This window comes from Phyllostomus hastatus, unplaced genomic scaffold (genome assembly GCF_019186645.2).
Source record: "Phyllostomus hastatus isolate PE091 unplaced genomic scaffold, TTU_PhHast_1.1 phas_contig_209, whole genome shotgun sequence".
In the NCBI taxonomy this organism is placed as follows: domain Eukaryota; kingdom Metazoa; phylum Chordata; class Mammalia; order Chiroptera; family Phyllostomidae; genus Phyllostomus; species Phyllostomus hastatus.
Genome location: NW_025333735.1, coordinates 3,573,508 through 3,595,268, shown reverse-complemented (window position 1 = coordinate 3,595,268; position 21,761 = coordinate 3,573,508). Strand labels below are relative to the sequence as shown.

The window sequence follows — 21,761 nt, the reverse complement described above, 5'->3', positions numbered from 1 at the left end:
AGGATGTGGTCCCAGGGAACCAGCTGCCATGGTCTTTCTTCAGGGATAACTAGGAAATAACTAGGGACCGAGGCACAAAGGGGACAGAACCATGCCAGAACTCCCACAGCCCTGCCACTGTTCCCCTTCCAGCTCCTTCCACGTCCCTCCCGCAGGGAGAAGAAAGGCAAGGCAAGAAAATCAGTCTCTTTTTAAAACACCTTCTCTTTAAAAAGTCCTTTAAAAAGTCTGTCATTTAAATGAGTTTTATTGTAGCTTCTGCATGTGGGGTAATCAGATACCACTTCAGAGAAATGATATCAAATAAATTTAATGAGTCTGGTCTCTTTGTCTCAGCATATTGGACTGTAAGCTTCTTTCCCTGACAAGCAACCAAGGCCATTGTCAGTGTCTGTCCACCTTCATAGCTGCTGGAGGACCCAGCCTATCACCTCACACAAGGAAGATGCTTGGTATTTTTTGAGTGAGTTACAAATCCTTACCAAGGGAAAACCATGTTTTCCCAAAGAGCCTCAGGGACTTAGGAAATATTAGGTGCTCACTAAATATCTGTTGAGTAAATACACTTTGGTTTAATGTCAATCACATCTCAATAAATTCTTTAAACAAAGAAGAATAATACTGGATGAAATTAACAAATTAAATAGTACAGAGGGAAAGATTAGTAAATTTGAAGGCATAGCAATAGGAACTATCTAAATGAAACAGAAATAAAAGAATGAAAAATGAAGCAAAAAAAGAGAGCATTGGTGAGCTGTGGGGACAACTTCAAATGCCCAAATACACATGTATATTTGAAGAAATTATACTAAGTAAATGTCAAATACAATGAAAACTATAAATCCACAGAACCAAGATGTTTGATGAAATCCAAACACAAGAAACATGAGGGAAAATACACTAATGATCAAATTGTTAAAATCAAAGACAAAGATAAAAATTTAAAAGCATCCAGACTGGGGAAAACACATCCCATACAGAAGAACAGAGATTAAGATGACAGCAGATTTCTCATCAAAAACAGCATCTTTAGGGTTCAGGGTGAAAAAAACAACCTAGAATTCTATACCCACTGAAACTACCTTTTAAAAATGAAGGAGAAATACTCTTTCAGACATACAAAAGCTGAGAGAACTCATCGCCAGCAGATCTGCACTGCAGAAATGTTACAGGAGGCCCTTCAGGCCAGAGGGAAATGATGCCAGATGGAAACCTCGGGCTGCACAAAGGAATGAGGCACCACAGAAATGGTCACTGTAGGGCCAGTGTGAGTGCTTTTTTCTTATCATTTAAATTGTTTTGAAAGGCAATTGACTGCTTAAAGCAAAAATAATAATTTGTATAACAAATCTGTAAAGTAAATTGTATAACAGCAACAAAAAGGCCAGGACTGAAGAAATGGAAATGTACTGTTATAAAGTTCTTACACTAGTTATGTAGTGGTATATCATCTGAATGTAGATTGTAATAAGTTAAATATGGGCACTATACACCCAAAAATAATACAACAAAGAGTTATAGATAATGAAAGCTAACAAATGAGATACAATGGAATCATAAAAATACTCAATTCAAAAGGAGGAAGAGAGAAACCATATTAATAATCACATGCAATTTAATTGGTCTAAGCACCTTAATTAAAAGAGATTGCAAGGATGGGTAAAAAACTGAGACTCAACTACATGGTGCCAAATAAGAAACCCACTCTAAATATAAGCCACAAATAGGTTTAAAATGATGAAATAAAAGAAGATATACCATGCTAACATTAATAAAAAAAAGCTGAAGTGGCTATATTAACATCAAAGTAAATCGTAGAGCAAAGAATATTACCAATGTTAAAGACTGCTATTTCAAAGTGACAAAAGAATCAGTTCAATTGAACACAAGAACGCTAGATGTGCATACACCTAATAAAGAACTTCAAAATACATGATGCAAGAATTTATCAAACTACTTTGAATGAACGCTAATGTACTACTTTTATATCATAAACCCAACTGGGCACACACAGAAAAGGTTTAATAAATAGCTGTTGAATAAGTTCAATATATACTATATACTAAATACTTTGGTTGGTCCTTTGTCTATGTTATCTTCAGTCTTGACAACAACTTTGTCCAGTTTGTGAGCATTAATCTCATTTAACAAATGAGAAAACTGAAGCTCAAACCAATTAGGTAATTTGCCTAAAGTTACATAGCTACTAACTGGTGAGCTGGAATTAAAATCCAGGCTTGTCTGACAGCAAAGTTCCTGCATTTTGCTTCAATTGCATGCTGCCCCATTCATGCTTTCCTATGACAATGAAGTACCCCCTAGTGGCTTTCATGATTAAACTACCAGAAGTTCTACCAGAGTCCTACAAGATGCATTGTTAAATCCATAATGCACAGGCATAGACTGGGATGATTCTACAATAATGGTGAAAATCTAACATCTGCATGTGTCTAATAGGTCAGGTTGCTTTTAAGCATTATATTGAGTCATTTAAAAAGATCTCCTAAGTCAATATTCAGAAAGCGATGGCATTTTTATACACCAAAAATGAACTATCAGAAAGAGAAACTAAGAAAACAATCCCATTTACTATAGCAATAAAAAAAATAAAGCACTTAGGAATAAATTTATCCAAGCAGGTAAAAGACCTGTACTCAGAAAATTTGGGGACACTGAAGAAAAAAATTGAGGATGACACAAATAAGTGGAAGCATATACCACATTCATAGATAGGAAGAATTAACATCATTAAAATGTCCATACTACCCAAAGCAGTCTATATATCCAATGCAATTCCTATTAAAATACCAATGGTATATATCACAGATCTAGAACAAATATTTTGAAAATTTATATGGAACCAAAAAAGACCCCAAATAACCTCAGTAATCCTGAGAAAGAACAAAGTAGGAGGGAACCACAATACCTGGTATCAAACTACACTACAAGGCCACTGTCATCAAGACAGTCTGGTGCTGGCATAAGAACTGATACATAGATCAGAATAAAGAGCCCAGAAATAAACCCAAGTCTCTATGGTCAATTAATATTTGACAAAGGGAGGACAAGCATAAAATGGAGTAAAGACAGTCTCTTCAGTAAATAGTGTTGGGAGAACTGGACTGATCCATGCAAAAAAATGAAACTAGACCACCAACTTACATCATACACCAGAATAAACTCAAAATGGATAAGACTTAAACATAACTCATGATACCATGAAAGTCCTAGAGGAAAACATAGGCAATAAAATTTCAGTTATCCCACATAGCAATATTTTTGCCAATATACCTCCTAGGGCAAAGGAAATAAAGGAAAAAAATAAACAAATGAGACTATATCAATTAAAAAGCTTCTGCACAGCTAAAGAAAGCATCATCGAAATAAAAAGAGAACCAGAGGTATGGGAGAACATATCTGCCAGAAATACACTGGACAAAGGTTTAATCTCAAAAATATGTAAAGAACTCATACAGTGAACACCAGGAAGACAAAGAATCCAATTAAAAAATGGGCAAAGGACCTGAATAGACACTTCTCCAATGAAGACATATAAGATGGTCCATAGACTTATGAAAAGATGCTCAATATCATTAACCATCAGAGAGATGCAAATTAAAACCACAATATGATATTATATCATACATGCCAAAATGGCTATCATCAATAAATCAACAAACAACAAGTGCTGGTGAAGATGTAGAAAAAAGGGAACCCTAGTACACTGTTAGTGGGAATGCAGACTGGTACAGCCACTGTGGAAAACAATATGGAATTTCCTCAAAAAACTAAAAATGGAACTGCCTTTTGTACCAGTGATTCCACTGCCAGGAATATACCCTAAGAATCCCAAAATGCCTATTCAAAAGAATTTATGTACCCACATGTTCACAGCACTATTTACAATAGCCAAGATTTAGAAACAGCCTAAGTGCCCATCAGTAGATGAGTGAATCAAAAAAATGTGATACATTTATACAACGGAATACTGTGCAGCAGAAAGAAAAAAAGAACTTCTACCTTTTGCAACAGCATGGATAAAAATGGACACTATTATCTAAATGAAATAAGCCAGTTGGTGAAAAGACAAATGCTATATGATCTCACTTATAAGAGGAATCTAATGAACTAATCAACAAAATAGAACCAGAGGCACAGAATCATAGAACAGACTGACAGCCACATGAGGGGAAGGAGGAGGTAGTTACTGATTGAAAGAAGGTGAAGGGACTAGTCAAAGAATATATATGAAGGACCCAAGGACATAGACAATGGTGTGGGGACTGATAACGGAATTGGTGGGGGGCACAGGCTACATTGAAGATGGGAGGTAAAGGAGGAAAAAGTGGGATAACTGTAGTAGCATAAACAATAAAATATTTTAAAAACAATCTCCTTGCTCCGGCACAACTGATCTTCCACAGAGGGCGGAGGTTGGTGGTAAGTGGTCACAGCCAATCCTTGCAGTTCACTAGCCTGGGGAATTCCTCCCATTGATCTGCCAATAGCAACCAAGGCTCAACTACAGGAAGAGGGTGCCCTCAGCCCACATAAAGGGCACACCTTGAGTACATCCAGCTTGGGTAATAGGGGAGGCTGAGCTATTGGACTATACAGAACACCTACTTCATTAAGCCACACTATCAAGACACAGAGTCAAAAGAGCCCTACCTAATACATAGAAACAAACACAAGGAGGCTGCTGAAACAAAGAGACAAAAAAGCATGGTCCAAATAAAAGAAGAGATCAAAACTCCAGAAAAAGAGCTAAGCAAAATGGAGATAAGCAATCTATCAGATGCAGAGTTCAAAACACTGGTTATAAGGATGCTCAAGGAACTTAGGACCTCAGCAGCATAAAAAAGATCTAGTCAGAAACAAAGGATACACTAATTGAAATAAACAACAATTGACAGGGAAACAACAGTAGAGTGGATGAAGAATCAGATGAATGATTTGGAACATAAGGAAGCAAAAAACAACCAATCAGAACAACAAGAAGAAAAAAGAATCCCCCCCTGCAAAAATGAGGATAGTATAAACAGCCCCTATGACAACTGCAAGAGGTCCACCATTTGCATCATAGGGGTGCCAGGAAAAGAGAAAGAGCAAGAAATTGGAAATCTACTTGAAAAAAATAATGAAAGAAAACTTCCCTAATTGGGTGAAGGAAATAGACATGCAAGTCCAGGAAGCACAGAGAGTCCCGAACAAGATGGATGCAAAGAGGCCCACTCCAAGATACATCATACATAAAATGCAAAAGGTTAAAGATAAAAAGAGAATGTTAAAAGACAAGACAAAAGCAGTTAGTTACCTACAAAGGAGTTCCCATAAGACTGTCAGCTGATTTCTGAAAAGAAACTTTGCAGGCTAGAAGGGACTGGCAAGACATATTCAAAGTCATGAAAAGCAGTGACCTATAGCCAAGATTGCCCTACCCAGCAAAGCTATATCGTGTAGAATCAAAGGGCAGATAAAGCACTTCCCAGACAAGAAAAAACTAAAGGAATTCATCATCACCAAACTATTATTACATGAAATGTTAAAGGGGCTTATTTACGAAAGACAAGATCAAACTATGAACAATAAAATGGCAAAAATACATATCTATCAACAATTCAATCTAAAAAACAAACTAAGCAAATAAGAAGAACAGAAATAGAATCATGGATACAGAGAGTATTTTGATGGTTGCCAGATGGGAGGGGGATTTGGAGGAATGGTTAAAGAGGTGAGGAGATTAAGAAGTACAAACAGGTAGTTACAGAATAGCCACAGGAATGTGAAATACAGTACAGGAAGTGGAGAAGCAAAAGAACTTATACGCATGACCCACGGACACGAACAATGGTGGGGCAATTGCCTGAGGGAGTGGTGTATGCTGTGTGTAAGGGGGAAAGGGAGAAAAATTGGGACATTTATAATGGTGTAGTCAAGAAAGTATAATTAAAAAATTAAAAAGGATCTCCATTTCAGAAGTGTTTATTCATTCAACAAATATTTGAAACACCTACTATATTCTTTGAGGAATGAAAATATTAATAAAATAGTTCCTGCCTTCAAGGAGCTTTCAGTCTAGCAGAGTTGATGACAGACCACTAGAAAATCCTAAAATAAATGAAAAGGTGGTAAGAGCATAGAAAATACAAAAACAAATAAAAATCTGGGAGTTCAAAGCACAGAAAGTATTTGTAATTGAAGAATCACATAAGGGTCCATGAAGGAGGCATCCATCGAGCTAAGCCTTGAAGATTTATAAAAATTCTGAAAAATACCATTTCCCAACGAGAGAGAGAGAGAGAAAGAAAGAGAGAGAGGGAGGAAGAAGACAAGACATTGAATAAGTCACTTTTTTAAAAAATCAAGTAATATTGAAAATTCATAACCTGGTTAATATTAAGATAAAAATTTGTAGCTTAATTCAAAACAGCCTTACAGTATTAGTACTTTTTCTTATCAAATGTTATGAACAATTACCACATTATACTATATTCTTAATGTTTTTTAACCTGAATCTCTGAAAACTTGGTTTCTTACAATTAGGTGAGTACTGTGGACACAGCTTTCGACACAGACTGCCGAAGTAACAGAAATTTGTATCATATGAAGGCAAGTTGTATACAACGCTTTCCTGCATATGACTCTAGTCCTCGTGAGGTTACAGGCTCACATGACGGGCATCTTGTGCTCTCTAGAGAGCATTAATAGATCCATTTACAACTGACGGTGGAGAACACAGAAGCGATAGGGTGGACTGACGGGGAGAAACTCACCAGAGCACGCAGAGGCAGCACAAGGAAGGCACTGTGAGCAATAACCCAGAGGCTACAAACATTCCTTCACGGTGAGGAAACTCCACAAGAACCTTTGACAATGACCTTAAGCACACAGCAACAGACTGCTAGACGCTGACCATATAAAACCTTTTGTATTGAAACACCTACCCTGTGCCAGACACATGCTTTGGTACTAACGACAGCAATAACTAGGCAAAGTCCCTGTCCTCATAGTACTTAGGTTGAGGTGCAGAAGACAGATAATTAACAAGCAAAAGTGTTATTATAACAAAAAAGAACTAGCTGTACCATTGCTTCCCTTATGCACATTCAAGTGGAAACATCCTATGTATTTGATCATGACTTAATACAAGTAGATGAACATACAACTAGATGAAACACTTTCCTCAAGGATGGAACCAAATTCAACCCAGTCCATACTCACAGTCAGAGTGAAATCATAACAGTCAGGGAGCTCATGATGACGAATAGTCTGTAGATTGATGGCCTTCAGTTTAAACTTCAGCTCCACAGTTAGGAGCCTAGAAAACAGAGGAGACCTCAATGCAGTGAATGCATGCTCGCACAAACCTGAGTTTGCTCCTGCCTGTTTCCCTCACCTGTGGAAGTCCAGCGTTAAGTTCAGTTTATTTTCTTCTAGCGTTCCAATGTAAAAAGACTCATCTGGCTCCACAGAGAAACATTCTGCCATGGAAAGGAAGGAAACATAACAGAGCAGCCAAAATGAATAAAAGTGCATCTTGAAAAGAGAATACCATATATATTTAAAACTAGATATTCAGATTCTAGTATTTTTCTGAATTAAGACTTTAAAGGCTGAACATCTATACTACTTGGTTACAGTGATGCATTTGTTTTTAAGACCTGTGTGGCCACATTTCTGCAGTGGATGGGAGTGAAGGAAGGTCTGACCTCCATTTTATTAGTCTTCTAGAGAATGTGATCTTCCTCTCTGTCCTTTAAGCCTAAACTTTGAGTCCTTCCTACACTCCTTTTTTTCTTCTGTACCCTAAACATAAGTTTGAAGCACTTGCAGTGTTAGAGACAAATTTTTCTAAGTAAAAAGAATCTACTTTTTTAATATTATGTGTTGACTATTTTTCTTCAATAAGCACTTAAAAAAATGAAGATAGCATCTTAGAAGGTTTTCATTAGTCACTACTATAATCCTTTACTATCCCTCCTCACCCCCCCCCCAAAAAAAACACCAGTGGCTATTGTTGGAATCCTTTGTTCTTTAATCCTTTGTTCTTTAATACTTGTTTTCTTTATTGAAGTGACATTGATTAATAAGACTAATACCTTTTTTTTAATGAACTAAGCTAATGTTTCAGGTACAAATTGCAAATAACACTTTGCTAATAAGAATAAGATGTGCTTTTCTAAGTTCTGGTTCTTATTCCTACCCCAACTTACCCCCATAAATACTGACTAATGAAGTGTTATTGAAAAAAGGAGTTTAGATACATCAATAATTTGCAAGCATAAGTTTTTGTAAGGACAATATCTGCCTGTTTAACTAGCTTCTCCAGCATGAGAGGCAGTGGCATATCGTGGCTAGAGCCCAGGCAGCCCGGGTCACTGCCGCTCCTAGCTGCCTCTTGAGCAGATCACTTCAACTCTCTGAGCCATACTTTAGTCTTCTATAAGAAGGAAGAACAATAAACCTTACTTTGTTGGGGCTTTTCTTTTTAAGAATCATAAGTTACAAACTAAAAGGCTTAGAACAGCACCTGACACACAGTAATGTCTACATGGTTTTTACAATGATCTCTTTGCACCAACCAAATCAATGTTTTCAGAGATGGAGTTACTGACTTTAAATATAAATCAAGGAATTAACAATGGAAGTTCTAGCTTATAGAAGAACATTACCAGTTTCAATTTTTGGATCAATGTCAAAGGTATCATTTCCAGGAAGGATGTTTCCTTGCTTGTAGAAGTGCTGACAGATCACCATACCGGACTGATCCGTGCCTTTATTCTCATAAGCATGGTTCCCAACTGAGATGTTGCGCAGCTGCAAGTACTTTGGCACAGAGAGAGTGAGAGAAAGAGAGAGAGAGAGAGAAGAGAGAGGGGAACACGGGAAGAGGGTTAGGAGAGGAGAGGGGAAGGGGAGGGGGAGAAGGAGGAGAAAACAAACAAAGTGAGAACGCCAGCCAGGATAAAAGTGAAGCCATGGTTCCCTCCCTCCCCACCGGGACCCTGGCAGGCTCCCACTCACACTTTGTGTGGAGACCATCACACTGATGTGCAGTGTGAGTGACGTGCTACTGTGTCCCCAGACAGCAGAGAAGCTCAGCATTTGAGAAATAGGGTTCTGAGTTCAAGTGTCAATTTTGTCACCTTAGGCCAATCACAAACCTTCTGAGTTTCAGGTCTCTTATCTGCAAAATTAAAGGCTTAACCACATAATCTTCTTTCCTCCTTTAAAGAATTAAGTTCAGGAAATGGTTTGTATATCTTAGACCTATGTCCTGTAAGGTCAGAGTTTTGCTTTACTACTGCAATACAGGAAGGGGGATACAATTGTTCCATGCTGACCAGCAAAACATTTTATTAAAAATATGTTAATATTTATTTTTGCAAGAATACAGTTTAGTCACTTTCATGGCAATATTCCCCTGTCCTAGTGAATCCTTTAACTAAAACACAATGTTGCTTTTACAAACGGAGTAATTTCCACCTAAACCACTTAATGGATTTCTGTAGATGAAAAACACAAACTAAATGTTTCAAACTTATTTTGAACAATGTCACTGGACACAATTGGGATACAAAGATAAGGATATGGTATCTGTCTCTTCCAATTAATAATTTAGTGAGATAGACACATAGATAAATAATTCTACTAAAAGAAGCATGCAAGACCTGTCCAGTGCAGCTCAGTTGGTTGGACATAGTCCCACAAACCAAAAAGTTGTTGGTTCAGTCCCCAGTCAGGGCACATGCCTGGGCTGCAAGTTCAGTCCCCAGTTGAAGTGCATATGGAAGGGAACCGAACAATGTTCCTCTCGCACACTGATGTTTTCCTCTCTTTCTCCCTCCCTTCCCCTCTCTCTAAAATAAAAAATAAAAGGATGCTATGATCATTGAAGGAAATCATGTATACAAGGAGGGACCCCCAAAACAGAATTTATCTGTAAAAAATTGTGTACCGATTCTTACATGTTTAAACTTCAGTCTCCTTCCAAGTACTTGCCATTTGATGCAATACACCCATTGAGATTTTTTCCACTGCTCAAAATAGTTTTTGAACTCGTTGATTTTGATGTCTTCTAGTGCTTCTGCCATTTTTTATTTTACCTCTTCCACACTGACAAAAGCGTTTCCCTTTGAGGACTTTTTTCATTCAGAGAACAGAAAAAGTTGCTCAGGATGAGATCAGGTGAATAGGGAGTGTGGGGCAGAGGGGTCATGCCATTTGGGGTCAAAAACTGCTAAGCACTCAGCATGGTGTGACAAGGGCACTCGTAAACCATCCATCATGAAATGGGTAAATTCATTGAAAGAGACTTCAGAAAAATTCACTGAAGCAGAATGCAGCCTCTCACAACAATGTCAGTCAGTACGTTGACACAGATGGGTTCCTAGAACCCTCACTTAGTGAGAGAAGCCTATACTACAAGGGACCCACCCTCCAGAAGATAATTCCAGGTTTTGGGGGGTCCTCCCTCATAATATGCACCTGTGGAATTGATTCTGAGCTAGGCCTGGTACAAATAGCACGTTACTGAGTATGTTGCTCTGTTCCTAGTTCTTGGTGCTTCACGCTTCATTCTCAGTTCTCATCTATATTAACTTCCCAAAGTACTCGGTGCAGCTGAGTGCTTTCCCCTTCATGGGGTACCTTCTTCACTTGACTTCTAGAACACAGGCTGCTCCTTCTCAGTCTCCTTAGCTGAACCTTCCTCTTGCCAGTCTCTACATCTCAGAGTGCCTTACATTAAGGCTTCAACCTCTTTATCCATATTCTCTCCATGGTGATCTCAGCCAGCCCCATGTTTTATATGCCATCCAATGCTGATGACTTCCAAATGTACATGTTCAACCTTGGCCTCTCCACTCAGTTCCATATGCGGGTGGGCAGCAATCTACCTGTGGTGCCTAGGATGAATCTTGAACATAAATGGACAAACAAGAAAAACTGGCTCCTTCTATAATAATTTTCTTCTCAATAAAAAGCTCCATAAGTCAATCCATTTTCAGGCCAAGACTTAGGAATAATCCTTTGGTCTTCTTCTCTCACACTCCACTTCCAATCCATCAGATAATCATGCATTACTATCCAATTACATCCCAAACCCAATTACTTCTCATTACCCTCACTGCTACTGCCCTAGCCTACTCCACCATCATCTCCCACCTGGTTAACCTGGTTTTCCTGCTTCCAAACTGGATTCCCACCACACTCTACCTTTGTAAAGAACTCATAGTCCTAAGTAAGTAAAACTCTTTGTAAGTAAGTAAGACTACTTTGTAAGTACGTAAGAGTTTAACACATGTAAAACTCTTAGAAAAGTGATAGTCAAACACAAACCTGTTTGAGACTCTGTTTCTGCTGTTTCTTCCTTGAGGTAGCCACAGGCTGCCTCTCCACCCTGTGGTCTGCTCTCTGCCCACCTCCATCACCTTCTCAGAGACGCCTTCACCCAGCACTTCCACTCTTTCACTCTGCCTGCTTCTTTTATATGTTTACAGTATGCTTAGAACCAACAGATAGATATCCTTATTTACTGCCTATCTCTTCTTATTAGAATATGACTTCCTTGACTTTGTCTAGTTGTTCACTACTGTATTTATGTACCAAAAGCAATATCTGAGACATAAAATGCTAAAATTAGTCTTTGGTAAGATGTATTAGAGTCTCTCCCCTACAGTTACACCTGCCTCCTCTGCATTTTCCTTAAACATGTTCAATCTTTCCAGGCCTACAGGGCCAGTGCTGCTGCTGCTCCTTCAGCCTGAAATATTCTTCCCCAGACTTTAAGTCCTCAAAGATGTCTTTTCTGACCACCCTGTACTATTAATGCCCTATGCTACTTTATTTCACTTCTAGCATTCACTGTTACATGAAATCAAGTAATTTTGGTTCAACTTGTTTAACATCCATCTTCTCCATTAAAATGTAAACTCCACAGGGCAAGGAATTTATCAAGTCCATTGCTCTAACCCCAGTGCTTGTAACAGTAGGAGGCACAGAGTAGGTGTCAAATTAATAGTGAGGTATAAAATTATTATAATGCCACAGTGGCTCTTCATTTATTAGAGCTGATCTATGCAAGTAAACCTCTAGGATAATGTGTGTGACCACGAAGCCCAGCCTTCTGTGAGCACTGGGATTGGGAAAATGAGCCAGGAGTCTGTGGTAATAGAAGTAAACAGCATAAATTGTTAAACAGCATTATGTCCTACATGTAGGGAGAAACCAGATAATGCTAGAAATATTCCATTTTGAGATTTTTGTTTTCTATTCAAGCAAATAGTGTATTAAGTCTTTCTAAAGCCACTCTGAGCCAAATTGGTAGTTTTATAAGGGGCAGGGAGCAGGGAGGGTGTAAGAGGTAAAAAGTCCATTAAATGAAAAAGAAGGTAAAAGATACTGAGTGTAGTAATCTACTTCAGGCACATGATGAGAAAGCAGAGCTCTTTGGGAAAACGATAATGCTGGGAGAAATAGCAGGCAGCAGGAAGAGAGGGAGACCAAATACGAGATGGACTGACTCCATAAAAGAAGCCACAGGCATGAGGCTACAGGAGCTGAGCAGGGCTGCTGAGGACAGGACACTGTGGACACCACTCATTCCTAGGGTCTCCGGGAGCTGGAGCTGACTCAATGGCACGTCACATACACAGGTACCCAGTTGACCAGTGTCCCTGGAATGTGGGGTTTGTCAGGAAAGGTAAAGCTGGAAAGGAAAGCAGGGGTCATGAAGTCAAGTCATACACACCTGGGGTCCTGTAGCCCCTCTGAGTGCCCTCTGTTGGTGAGGGAAACCCACAGGAATTACCTAAAGATCTGAAACTCCTCACCACAGAAACTGTGTATCTTAAAGCTTGTGAGATATTGAAACACGAATCTGAAGCACAGGGCTGGAGGTACCTGCTGACTTTACAAGCTACGCTATGGCCAGACTACCTTGCTGTGTAGAGGTGTGAGCACCTGCCAAGGCTGAATGGTCAAGGGCAAGTGGCAGGGCTCTGTCCAGCTAAAGGGCAGCTCTGGAGCCCAGGTCAGAGGACTCTGGGACCAGAATGTGGTGTGGGACCATGGCTGAAAGGCAGATGACCTATGGGACTGACGGATGGGTCTCCTAAGTGGCTGTGGCCTCTGTGAGGTTTTTATCAGGCTGGGCACCTGTTCCCATTTGCCTCTGCAGCTCTGCCTTGAGAGAAGTTTTTCACATAGATGCATGGGTCACAGGTCATCCTTTGGGAGACAATATAAGATGCATGAGAGACCCTTATCTGAGTGATGTGGCACCCAAGCAAAGCAGATTTATGCCACTGCTTCTTTGTGACCCTTCTGTAATCACCTAATCCTAACACATATAAGGACCCTTTGAGCTTATTTATTCATTTACAAACGTCTGAGTGCTTCTTATATACTCTGTCTTCAAAGAGTAAGTACACTAAATGCTGGGCACTGAACACTACATATAGATATAGATACAGATATAGATATAGCTACATAGATATAAATGTACATAGATATGTAATGAATGAGGAGTATTATACAATTAAATCTGTGATTTTAGGTGAATCCTATAGAAGACAGCCAAGAAGAGGTGAGGCACTGGATGGGGAAGAAGGGAAGCCAACCAGAAGTAGGAATTTATAGGCTATGCTTAAACTGCAAGAGTAAATGGTTGTAAGACACTGAGGCTTTTATATCTAAGCAACTGGCCAAAAAGAGAAACAAGTCAGGGGAGGGGGTGGGCAGAGACCATGAACCTGCTTTGTACGAAGCTATCCTCAGATGCCTGTGGCTGTCTGGCATGTAGCAGTGTGAGCGACTGTTTAGAAGTCACCTCATCTTGCTGATGAGGTGACGGCTGCAAGGCTGCAGAGTGGTCCTCCACTTTTCCTTGCAGGAAAAGGACAAACCCTTGAGGACTGCCCAGATTTAAGGGGCAGATGAAAGAAAGGAACCCAAGAAAGATGACCCACAAATGGCTGAGGAAAGCCAAGATATAATTTAAAACAAAATAACTAGTGTCTGGACATTCAAATATAAAAGCATATATAATCAACATAAAGTGATGTTATTACTAGCATTGGACCTGAATGAGTCCTCGAGATGGTCTAGGTAGAGGACACCTGAAGGCTAAACCCTTCGAGATAACTAACTGGTCACGGACTATCTCTAATTGCTGAGAAGCCACTGTCCTCCCAGTTCCCCTTGGGGACCATTGTCTCAACCATCGAGATGCTTCCTTACAGCAAACAAAGCTCCCTCTCTAACAGCAGCCCATGCCATCCCTCTTCAGTTCTCTGGAACCATGTAGAATGACTAACCTCATCAACCACAAAATCTCTGCCTGTTCATGAACATTTTCATCAAGATATTTTTATCTTAGGCAAAAAATGCCTATAAAGCTTGGGAGATGGTGGGCAATCATCTCCCCAAGGTAAACCACCCTAATTAATATTATCTACTTGTAGACTAGAGTAAGGGATCTACATCCATTTCTACAATGAATATGGAATGAATGCTAAATAGTACTATATTTTTTAATTAATTTTAAGTCTACTAATAAAGGTAAAATGTTTTAGGAGGAATTTAATGAACTGTTTACTTCATGCCTCTGTCCCCTCCCTAAAAAAAAAAAAAACAAAAAAACTACCAATTTGGTTTAGAATAGCTTTAGAGAAACTTAATAAACTTAAAACAAAAATCCCAATACTATCTCCAGTGATATACTATTTTTTTCCTTACAAATTGAATGACATAGTTCTGTTTAACAACTTATGCAGCTTACTTCTATTCCTGTAGATCTGGGGCCCAAGTTTGTAATCAGGACGCTAACAGAAAGCCATGGGGGCCATAAGTACATGTCCCGCCTCAGCAGTTTACATCTCCCTGCGCATCTAATCTTAGACAATGCGACTGCATTGTAACAATTGTTTGAAGAAACATCGTGATCATTTTGAAATGTGGTCTGCAAAGTAACCCGTGTGGAAATACTGACTTCAAGAACACTTTCAAAGATGCCTACAAAATAAGAGATTTAGGATCTTGAGAAACTACTGTTTAGAGCAAAAGCAAACTGATTAGAAACTCAGAATAGGAATTTGACTCATCTGCATGGACAAGCTTACTTTTATGGCAGTTTAATCAATATTACAATAAGATCATTGTCATGCATGGCATAAAAGCCTCACTTATTTTTTAAATGAACTTTCAAGTCTTGGTTGCTATATATACTCTGCAAAGTGAATATTCTCATTAAGTGCTTAAGAGCCCCTAAAACTATAAACTCTGAAGACTTAATGACTACTTACAACTAGGGTCATGGTTAATAATGTTAAATCTTTGAAGCTCTCATGGCAAACCATAGTTCTGATTCTTTTAATTAAGTCTCTCAAGTTTCTGTATCTGTGTTAGCCAAAAACTCTTGTAAAGGTCGTTGGAAATATTTTTAACTACAGTTAAAAAATGATTGCATACATGTTGTTTACACGTCATCACAGAAATGTTACCCTTCTCCATTTGAATGTCGGTTTCTATTATGCACGTTGCTCACTATTTTTCAGTCTGTTCTTTCTCCCAAGTAGAGAATGCACATGCACCTCTGAGAGAGGAAAATCAAGGAAATTCCATTACCGTATCTGTGGACTTCAAAAAAACGCAATGCTTGATTTACCTGGTTCACCGTGAAGAGGATCTGATTGTACACGTCGCGCTGTGTGTACACTGCATATGTGTCATCCGCTTGGTCCACATACTCTTTTAGGAAGAGGTGTTTGAATGCGACAGTGTTATCTTCCTTGAAAGCTACCACCATCTGGTTACTTAGCCCAAAAAAGACCAGCTTAAGAGAAAAAAAGAAAAAGTTAAGAGGGTGAAAAAGCAACAAAATAAAGGTCTCCACATAATCAATTTCTCTCTATTCAAGATACAGTGTCTAATTAATCCTGAATATGTTCAATAGAAATTAATCTTTGGTACTGTGAATTAATTTATCCTTAAAGATAAGATTGGTTTCTAGATCCAAAGCAAAAGAAAATGGTTTTGCATCTTTTCAACATTTATTTTCACGTATGATCTTACTTATGGCATTGCCCCAGCCATCTAAAGCTTTAGGAGTTCAGAAAAGTCTTTGAGTTCTTCAAGTGTTCAGAGGAGCAAAGCCACTTTGGCTACAAAATAGGAAGTTTTACTGAAAAACGAATGAGAGAAACCCTGAAGTGTGTGCAGAACCAAGGCAGAGGACATTTGAGGAGCTAAGGAGGTGGCAGAGAACTTAGCGCTTTGGGAGGACATAATTCAACTAGAAGAACAGTGAGGAAAAAATATTAGTGGAAGAAATGGAGACAGGTGGCTTGGGGACTTGAACAGCAAGTAGGGAGTTTAAAAATGAATTCTGAAGGATATCAAGAAGGTATCTAGTATAAAGTAAGAAACACCTTAAATTAATCTAAGTCTGATAATCAAGCTATATTCCTAGCTCTAATTACCAAAACTGTGACAATAAGACCCAAAATGAAAAACATCCTTTGAACTCACCTGTAAATTTTATTAATATAACATATCCTTAATATTCATGCAGGATTGACCCCAGACTTTCACATGAAACCAGCTGTTCACACACAAAAAGTTTGTTTAACTACACTGCTGTCACAGTAACATAAACTCCGTCAATCATATCCAAAACCTTACTTTACTCCATCTCTCTTTCACCTCTCTTTCCTCCCGAACCGCCTCAATCTTTCTCTATTACCTGTGCCACGCAGACACACACAAGCACACACCCACATGCCCGTAGTTTAGAACAAACGCTCTGACTTTGATCCCACAGTGAGGCAGGGTGTATTTTGTATGGGAAAAGGGAAGGACACTGAGCACCTGTGGGCCACACTCTATTCCAGGAACTTTCCTCATTCTAAGCCCACGGGATAGTTCTTCATGTCCTACTGTACAAAATGAGTACAGAAAGGCTCAGGGAAGTTAAATGATTTTTCTAAGTCATATTACCAAAAAGTATATAGTTAAAAACTTGAATCCATCCAACAGATGAATCCCAAACTACACAAAGTACTCCAGAGTCTGACCAGAAAAATATAGAGTGAACAAATCTTTTCCCCTTTCTTCTCACTTGTACATGTATGCCCTATACTCTACACATGTCCCCTCTCCACACCTAACTCAACTCCCATTTCCGAAGAGCCTCTTTAAGCTAAAAGTCCTATTTAAATCCTAACAACGTGGTAGTTTGATATTCCAGGAATTTCACATCTTTTGAAACTGACAACCAAAAAGCCTCCAGAGAATTCGCAAACACATTTTTACCAATTCATTCAAATACAGGAGGACCTCCTGTGTGCCGGTCCTGAGCTAGATACTGAGGATACAACGAAAAGTCACCAGTCCCTGCCCTTGTGGGCCTACAGGCGGACGGGCAGACCAATGGCATAGAACTGCTATGATTGGTAGGCTGAGCCAAGAAATGGGAAGACTAGGATGCCCATCATTTTACCCATCTTTCTTTTGCTACCAAAACACAAAGTCTCCAACTTAACAGAAAATCCACCTTCTTTTCCCCAGAAAACAGGGAATCTGTCACCAAGTCACCCTTGTTTGATTAGTTACAAAGTTGTCTTTATATATTTGCTTGATTGCTCAGATATAAATTAAGGAAAGGTCTCAATTAAGAAACCCTCAGTTCATTTCAAAAACGTACCTAACTTACCTAAACACCATTCACATGTTTATTACTAACAGGCTTAACATTTTAAACTATTGGCCAATTTTCCACTTGACCACTCTAGGACACACAGGAAGATGAGCTCCCTAAAAGATTAAGGAGTAATTCAGATCCTAAGTCTTAGAGGGAATGAATCTGTTTGAATTTCAGTTCTGTCCTTCTGGTTTCCTGACTATGACAGGCTATTTTACTTCACTAAGCCTCAGTGTTCTCATCTGTGAAATGGGAAAACCAGTATCTGTGATTTGTTTTAAGAATCAGATAACATGATGTTTAGCCTGAGACACAATTCTCATTTAAATAGAAAATATTAATGTTCAAACATTTGCTTTTAATAAGAGATAATTACTCTCACCAACAGAGAAACATATGTGCACAAGAGTAAATCACAACCAATATGAATAAAGAATCACAAAATATAGGCTTTTCCAACTTGTCAAATACATACTGAGAGTGGAACATCCACTTTCATGGTGATGCATTAGAGAGAGTGCCCCAGCCTCTGAAGTCCTGATTCAGCTGCTGATGCTCACCTGGATAGTCACCATTGCAAGTTTTATAATTTGTATGGCAAGTTTCCATGGTTTTCTACCTCGAGCCCAGAATTTCTCACAAGGATTCATGAAAAAAAATTTGAGTTTCCGCCTCATCTGGTCTTCTAGTAGAAGCTCCTCGGAGGGAGATGTATTCTGGTTAAAAGTGCAGCAATTTTCCTCCTGGTGAGAGCTGCAGCTACTTATAACTACCCCGGAATTTGCCATCTCTAGAGGAAAAAACAGACAAACAAACAAAACTGTTTGCATTCTGTAAGTAAAGACACAAGTTTATATTCTTTGCCATTGCAGGACAGTTGAAGGAGTCTAAACTAAAGATCTGGTTTCAAATAAGCACCACTGCTTTCAACTGTACTTTAAATGTTTAGAGACTCAATTAGAATGTTACAAGCCATTTTTCTTTTTGTTTCAGTTATTAAATGAATATTTACCCAGTTGAAATTTACCAGATGTAAGGGCTGCTCCTATTAGTAAAAAGTTACATGTACATGCACATATACACGGTAGGAGTGGCTTCCTGTCTCATTCATAACAGCTGTAGTTGGAGCATGGGGTGTGACCCAAAAGCCCAGGTCAGGGGTTCAGAGGGTAGGTGGGCCTTGAAATTATGTGCAAAATGTTTTTTATATGTGTACATGGCCACTTTTCTTGGGGAGAAGCTTAAAGATGTATCAGATTATCAAAAAAAGTTTTAAATCACTGAGCTCTGTTTGGTTTTTAATCCTGGTTCTATAACTTGATACTTTTATGACACAAGGCAAGTCACTCTGCTTCTCTGACCTCAGTTTTCTCTTCTACAAAATGATTACAACAGTAGCTGCCCTCATGTGATTGCATTGAGTGTTAAATTAAAATGCACATAAAGCCACTGCATAGGGTCACTGCAAAGTGAGGCTGCATAAAAGCAAGCAGCCTCACTTTCCCTACAGCTCCAGCAGACAGAGCAGTTTCCTGAACAGCCAAGGCACTGTGTGCCCTGGGGGCCTTAACTGTTCCACAATGCGGAGCACAGAAGCTCCAAATCCCAATGAGCACTTAGGTTGTTTCCAAATCTTGGCTATTATAAGTGTCCATCAGTAGATGAGTGGATCAAAAAACTGGTATATTTACACAATGGAATATTATGCAGCAGAGAAAAGGGGGAGTTCCTGCCTTTTGTGACAGCATGGATAGAACTGGAGACTATTGTGCTAAGTGAAGTAAGTCAATTGTTGAAAGACAAATATATGATCTCACTTATAAGAGGAATTTAACAAACAAAATAAACTAATGAGCTAAATAGAAACAGAGGCATGGAATTAGGGAATAGACTGACAGCTGTAAAAAGGGAGGAGGAAGGTGGGGACTGACTGAAAGAAGGTGAAGGGATCAGTAAAAGAACATACATGAAGGACCCGTGGACATGGGCAACAGTATGAAGACTGACTATGGAAGTGGCAGGGGGCAGGCTGGGCAGAGGGGGGGGTGAAGGGGGAAAAAATGGGACATCTGTAATAGTATAATAAGACATCAAAATGAAAAAAAAAACACAAATACCAATCAGCCATGTCACTTATATTTGCCTTTTATTGGAGGCTTTACATTTCTGTAGCACATTTTACTTTTCAGAGTACTTCATACCTATTATTTCTATTGTCCGTTTGAAAAGGATAAGGCTGGTTTTATTGTGTTTATAGGCAGCTTTTCCAAGGTGACAAAGACGTCACTCCAGAAACTGGAACCTATCTTGGATTTTTCCTCCAACTGACAGTGATATTATGGAAACCTGCTAAAAAGAAATACCCCAAACCTCCAGGGAGAGTAGTGTCCTGCCATTGAAAAGGCTGGCTCTGATATTTTCCCACTGTCCTTGGAAATCGAGGGAGGATTCAAACTGTGCTAACACAGCATCTGACAAGTCACTGTTTGGCACCATGCTGTTTTTCAAGACTACACTCCCACTTTGGTTCTGATTCAAACATTCTCAGCAAACATTTCCAAACAGTAAATATTGACTATAAAAACTAGGCATCGGAAAAGTTTTTAAACTCTTGATTAAAAAAAATAATAATAAGGACATCACTGAGTCAATGACACATAAGACATATTTACAATAGCAAATGAGCACCTTCAAAATGAAATAATTATGATAGAACTCATTAAAGTGTGGCTTGTATGTTAAAATTCCTTTCACAGTATAAGTACAATAATTCTTAAGTAAAGACATATAGGAAAGAAAAACCTTATTAATACCTTAAGATTTTCACTCAAGAATACATTATGCCCTTCTTCAAATAGGTATGATACTTTTAATCAGCATTTTAAAGGACTTATTACAAGACTTAAGACGAAGATGATTTTTTTGTTGCTCAAAACTTACATATGAACACCAATATAATGAAGCTCTTCATAAAACATGTTGGTGAATTACAGATTTGAGGTCACATGAAGCCCTATTTTGATACAGGGAAAATTAAACTTTAAACAAACTGGTCACCCGCCATGTAACAGTAACCCACAGGAACAAAGAGAAAATGAGCCATCCCAATTAATTAATTCAGCACGTTGCACCGAGTTGTCCAGACGTTACATTATGTACAAAAACACTAACCGCTAAACTTCCTGCAAACATGAACTTGCCGGCATCACTCACGCCCTTCCGAGCAGGGGCACTGTGACAACTGAAGCCTGCCCAGACCCCTCGTCGCCAAAGGAGAGCGGGCTGCAGCCCTGCACTCCCGCCCCAGAGCGCAGATCGAACCTCCACCCCGCCCCACCCCACCCCACCCCACCCCACCCCCGCGAGGGTACCCGGTGAGGGGCGCCAACACGCCCGGCCCAGCCTCCTCCCAACCCGGCCCGCGCGCGCCCCCACTGACCTCGGCGGGGCGGCCAAGCAGGCGCTGCGCCCAACTGCTGCAGCTGGTGCCCCACTGCCACCTGTGTCCCTTTCATTGAGCCGAAGTCCCGGGGCCCGACCCTCCCGCTTTCTGTCACCGAAGGCTCGCGACATCACAGTTCCTCCTGGAGCTGCGGGCGCCCAGCCCAGGACACCTGATGCCTCCGGATGGTGCGGAGCTGGGCTCACCTGCGACCAGCAGCACGCGGAGGGTGCGCCGGGCGGGGAAAACCGGGCGACCCGGACGCGCAGGTTCAGCGGGCCTTGTTAGGTCTTCTCTGCCCCCGGGGGACCAGGTGCGTCAGGACATCGCTCTGCAAACGTCTGAGGCCCAGCTCAAACCGGAGGAGCCGCTGACGGTGGCATCCTCCCCCCTCCGGCCACTGGAACTCGTGTGGCCCCGCCCCACGGCTCAGTTCCCCTCCACGCCTTTCTGGGGCCGCCTTCCAGGAGGGCGGACAGCGGGAGGGAGGCTGTCGGAGTCACCCCGGGTCTCCGACACCCCCACCCCTTCCCCACACGCCTCTCTAGTCCCGGTAAACAACTCGCACAATCTTACTCGAACGTTCACTGGTTGAGCAGAAGTGAGATGAAAGTA

The 21,761-nt window shown here is 40.0% G+C and overlaps 1 protein-coding gene across 2 annotated transcripts in view; it reads right to left on the bottom strand.

Annotated features, from left to right (window-relative positions):
* Window positions 1–21,530, bottom strand: part of MCOLN3 (mucolipin TRP cation channel 3) — a 37,128-nt gene extending 15,598 nt beyond the window's left edge. The window contains exons 1-6 of one of the 2 annotated variants that reach the window (XM_045835463.1): window positions 21,353–21,530; window positions 18,265–18,494; window positions 15,671–15,838; window positions 8,676–8,829; window positions 7,400–7,484; window positions 7,225–7,321 (exon numbers count right to left, since the gene is read on the bottom strand). In XM_045835463.1, the coding sequence (XP_045691419.1) occupies window positions 7,225–7,321; window positions 7,400–7,484; window positions 8,676–8,829; window positions 15,671–15,838; window positions 18,265–18,492 (732 nt within the window). In that variant the 5' untranslated portion in view covers window positions 18,493–18,494; window positions 21,353–21,530. Of the gene's footprint in view, window positions 1–7,224; window positions 7,322–7,399; window positions 7,485–8,675; window positions 8,830–15,670; window positions 15,839–18,264; window positions 18,495–21,143; window positions 21,311–21,352 lie in introns of those variants that run through there. The other variant, XM_045835462.1, reaches the window with a different exon arrangement.
* Window positions 21,531–21,761: the final 231 nt, after the last annotated feature.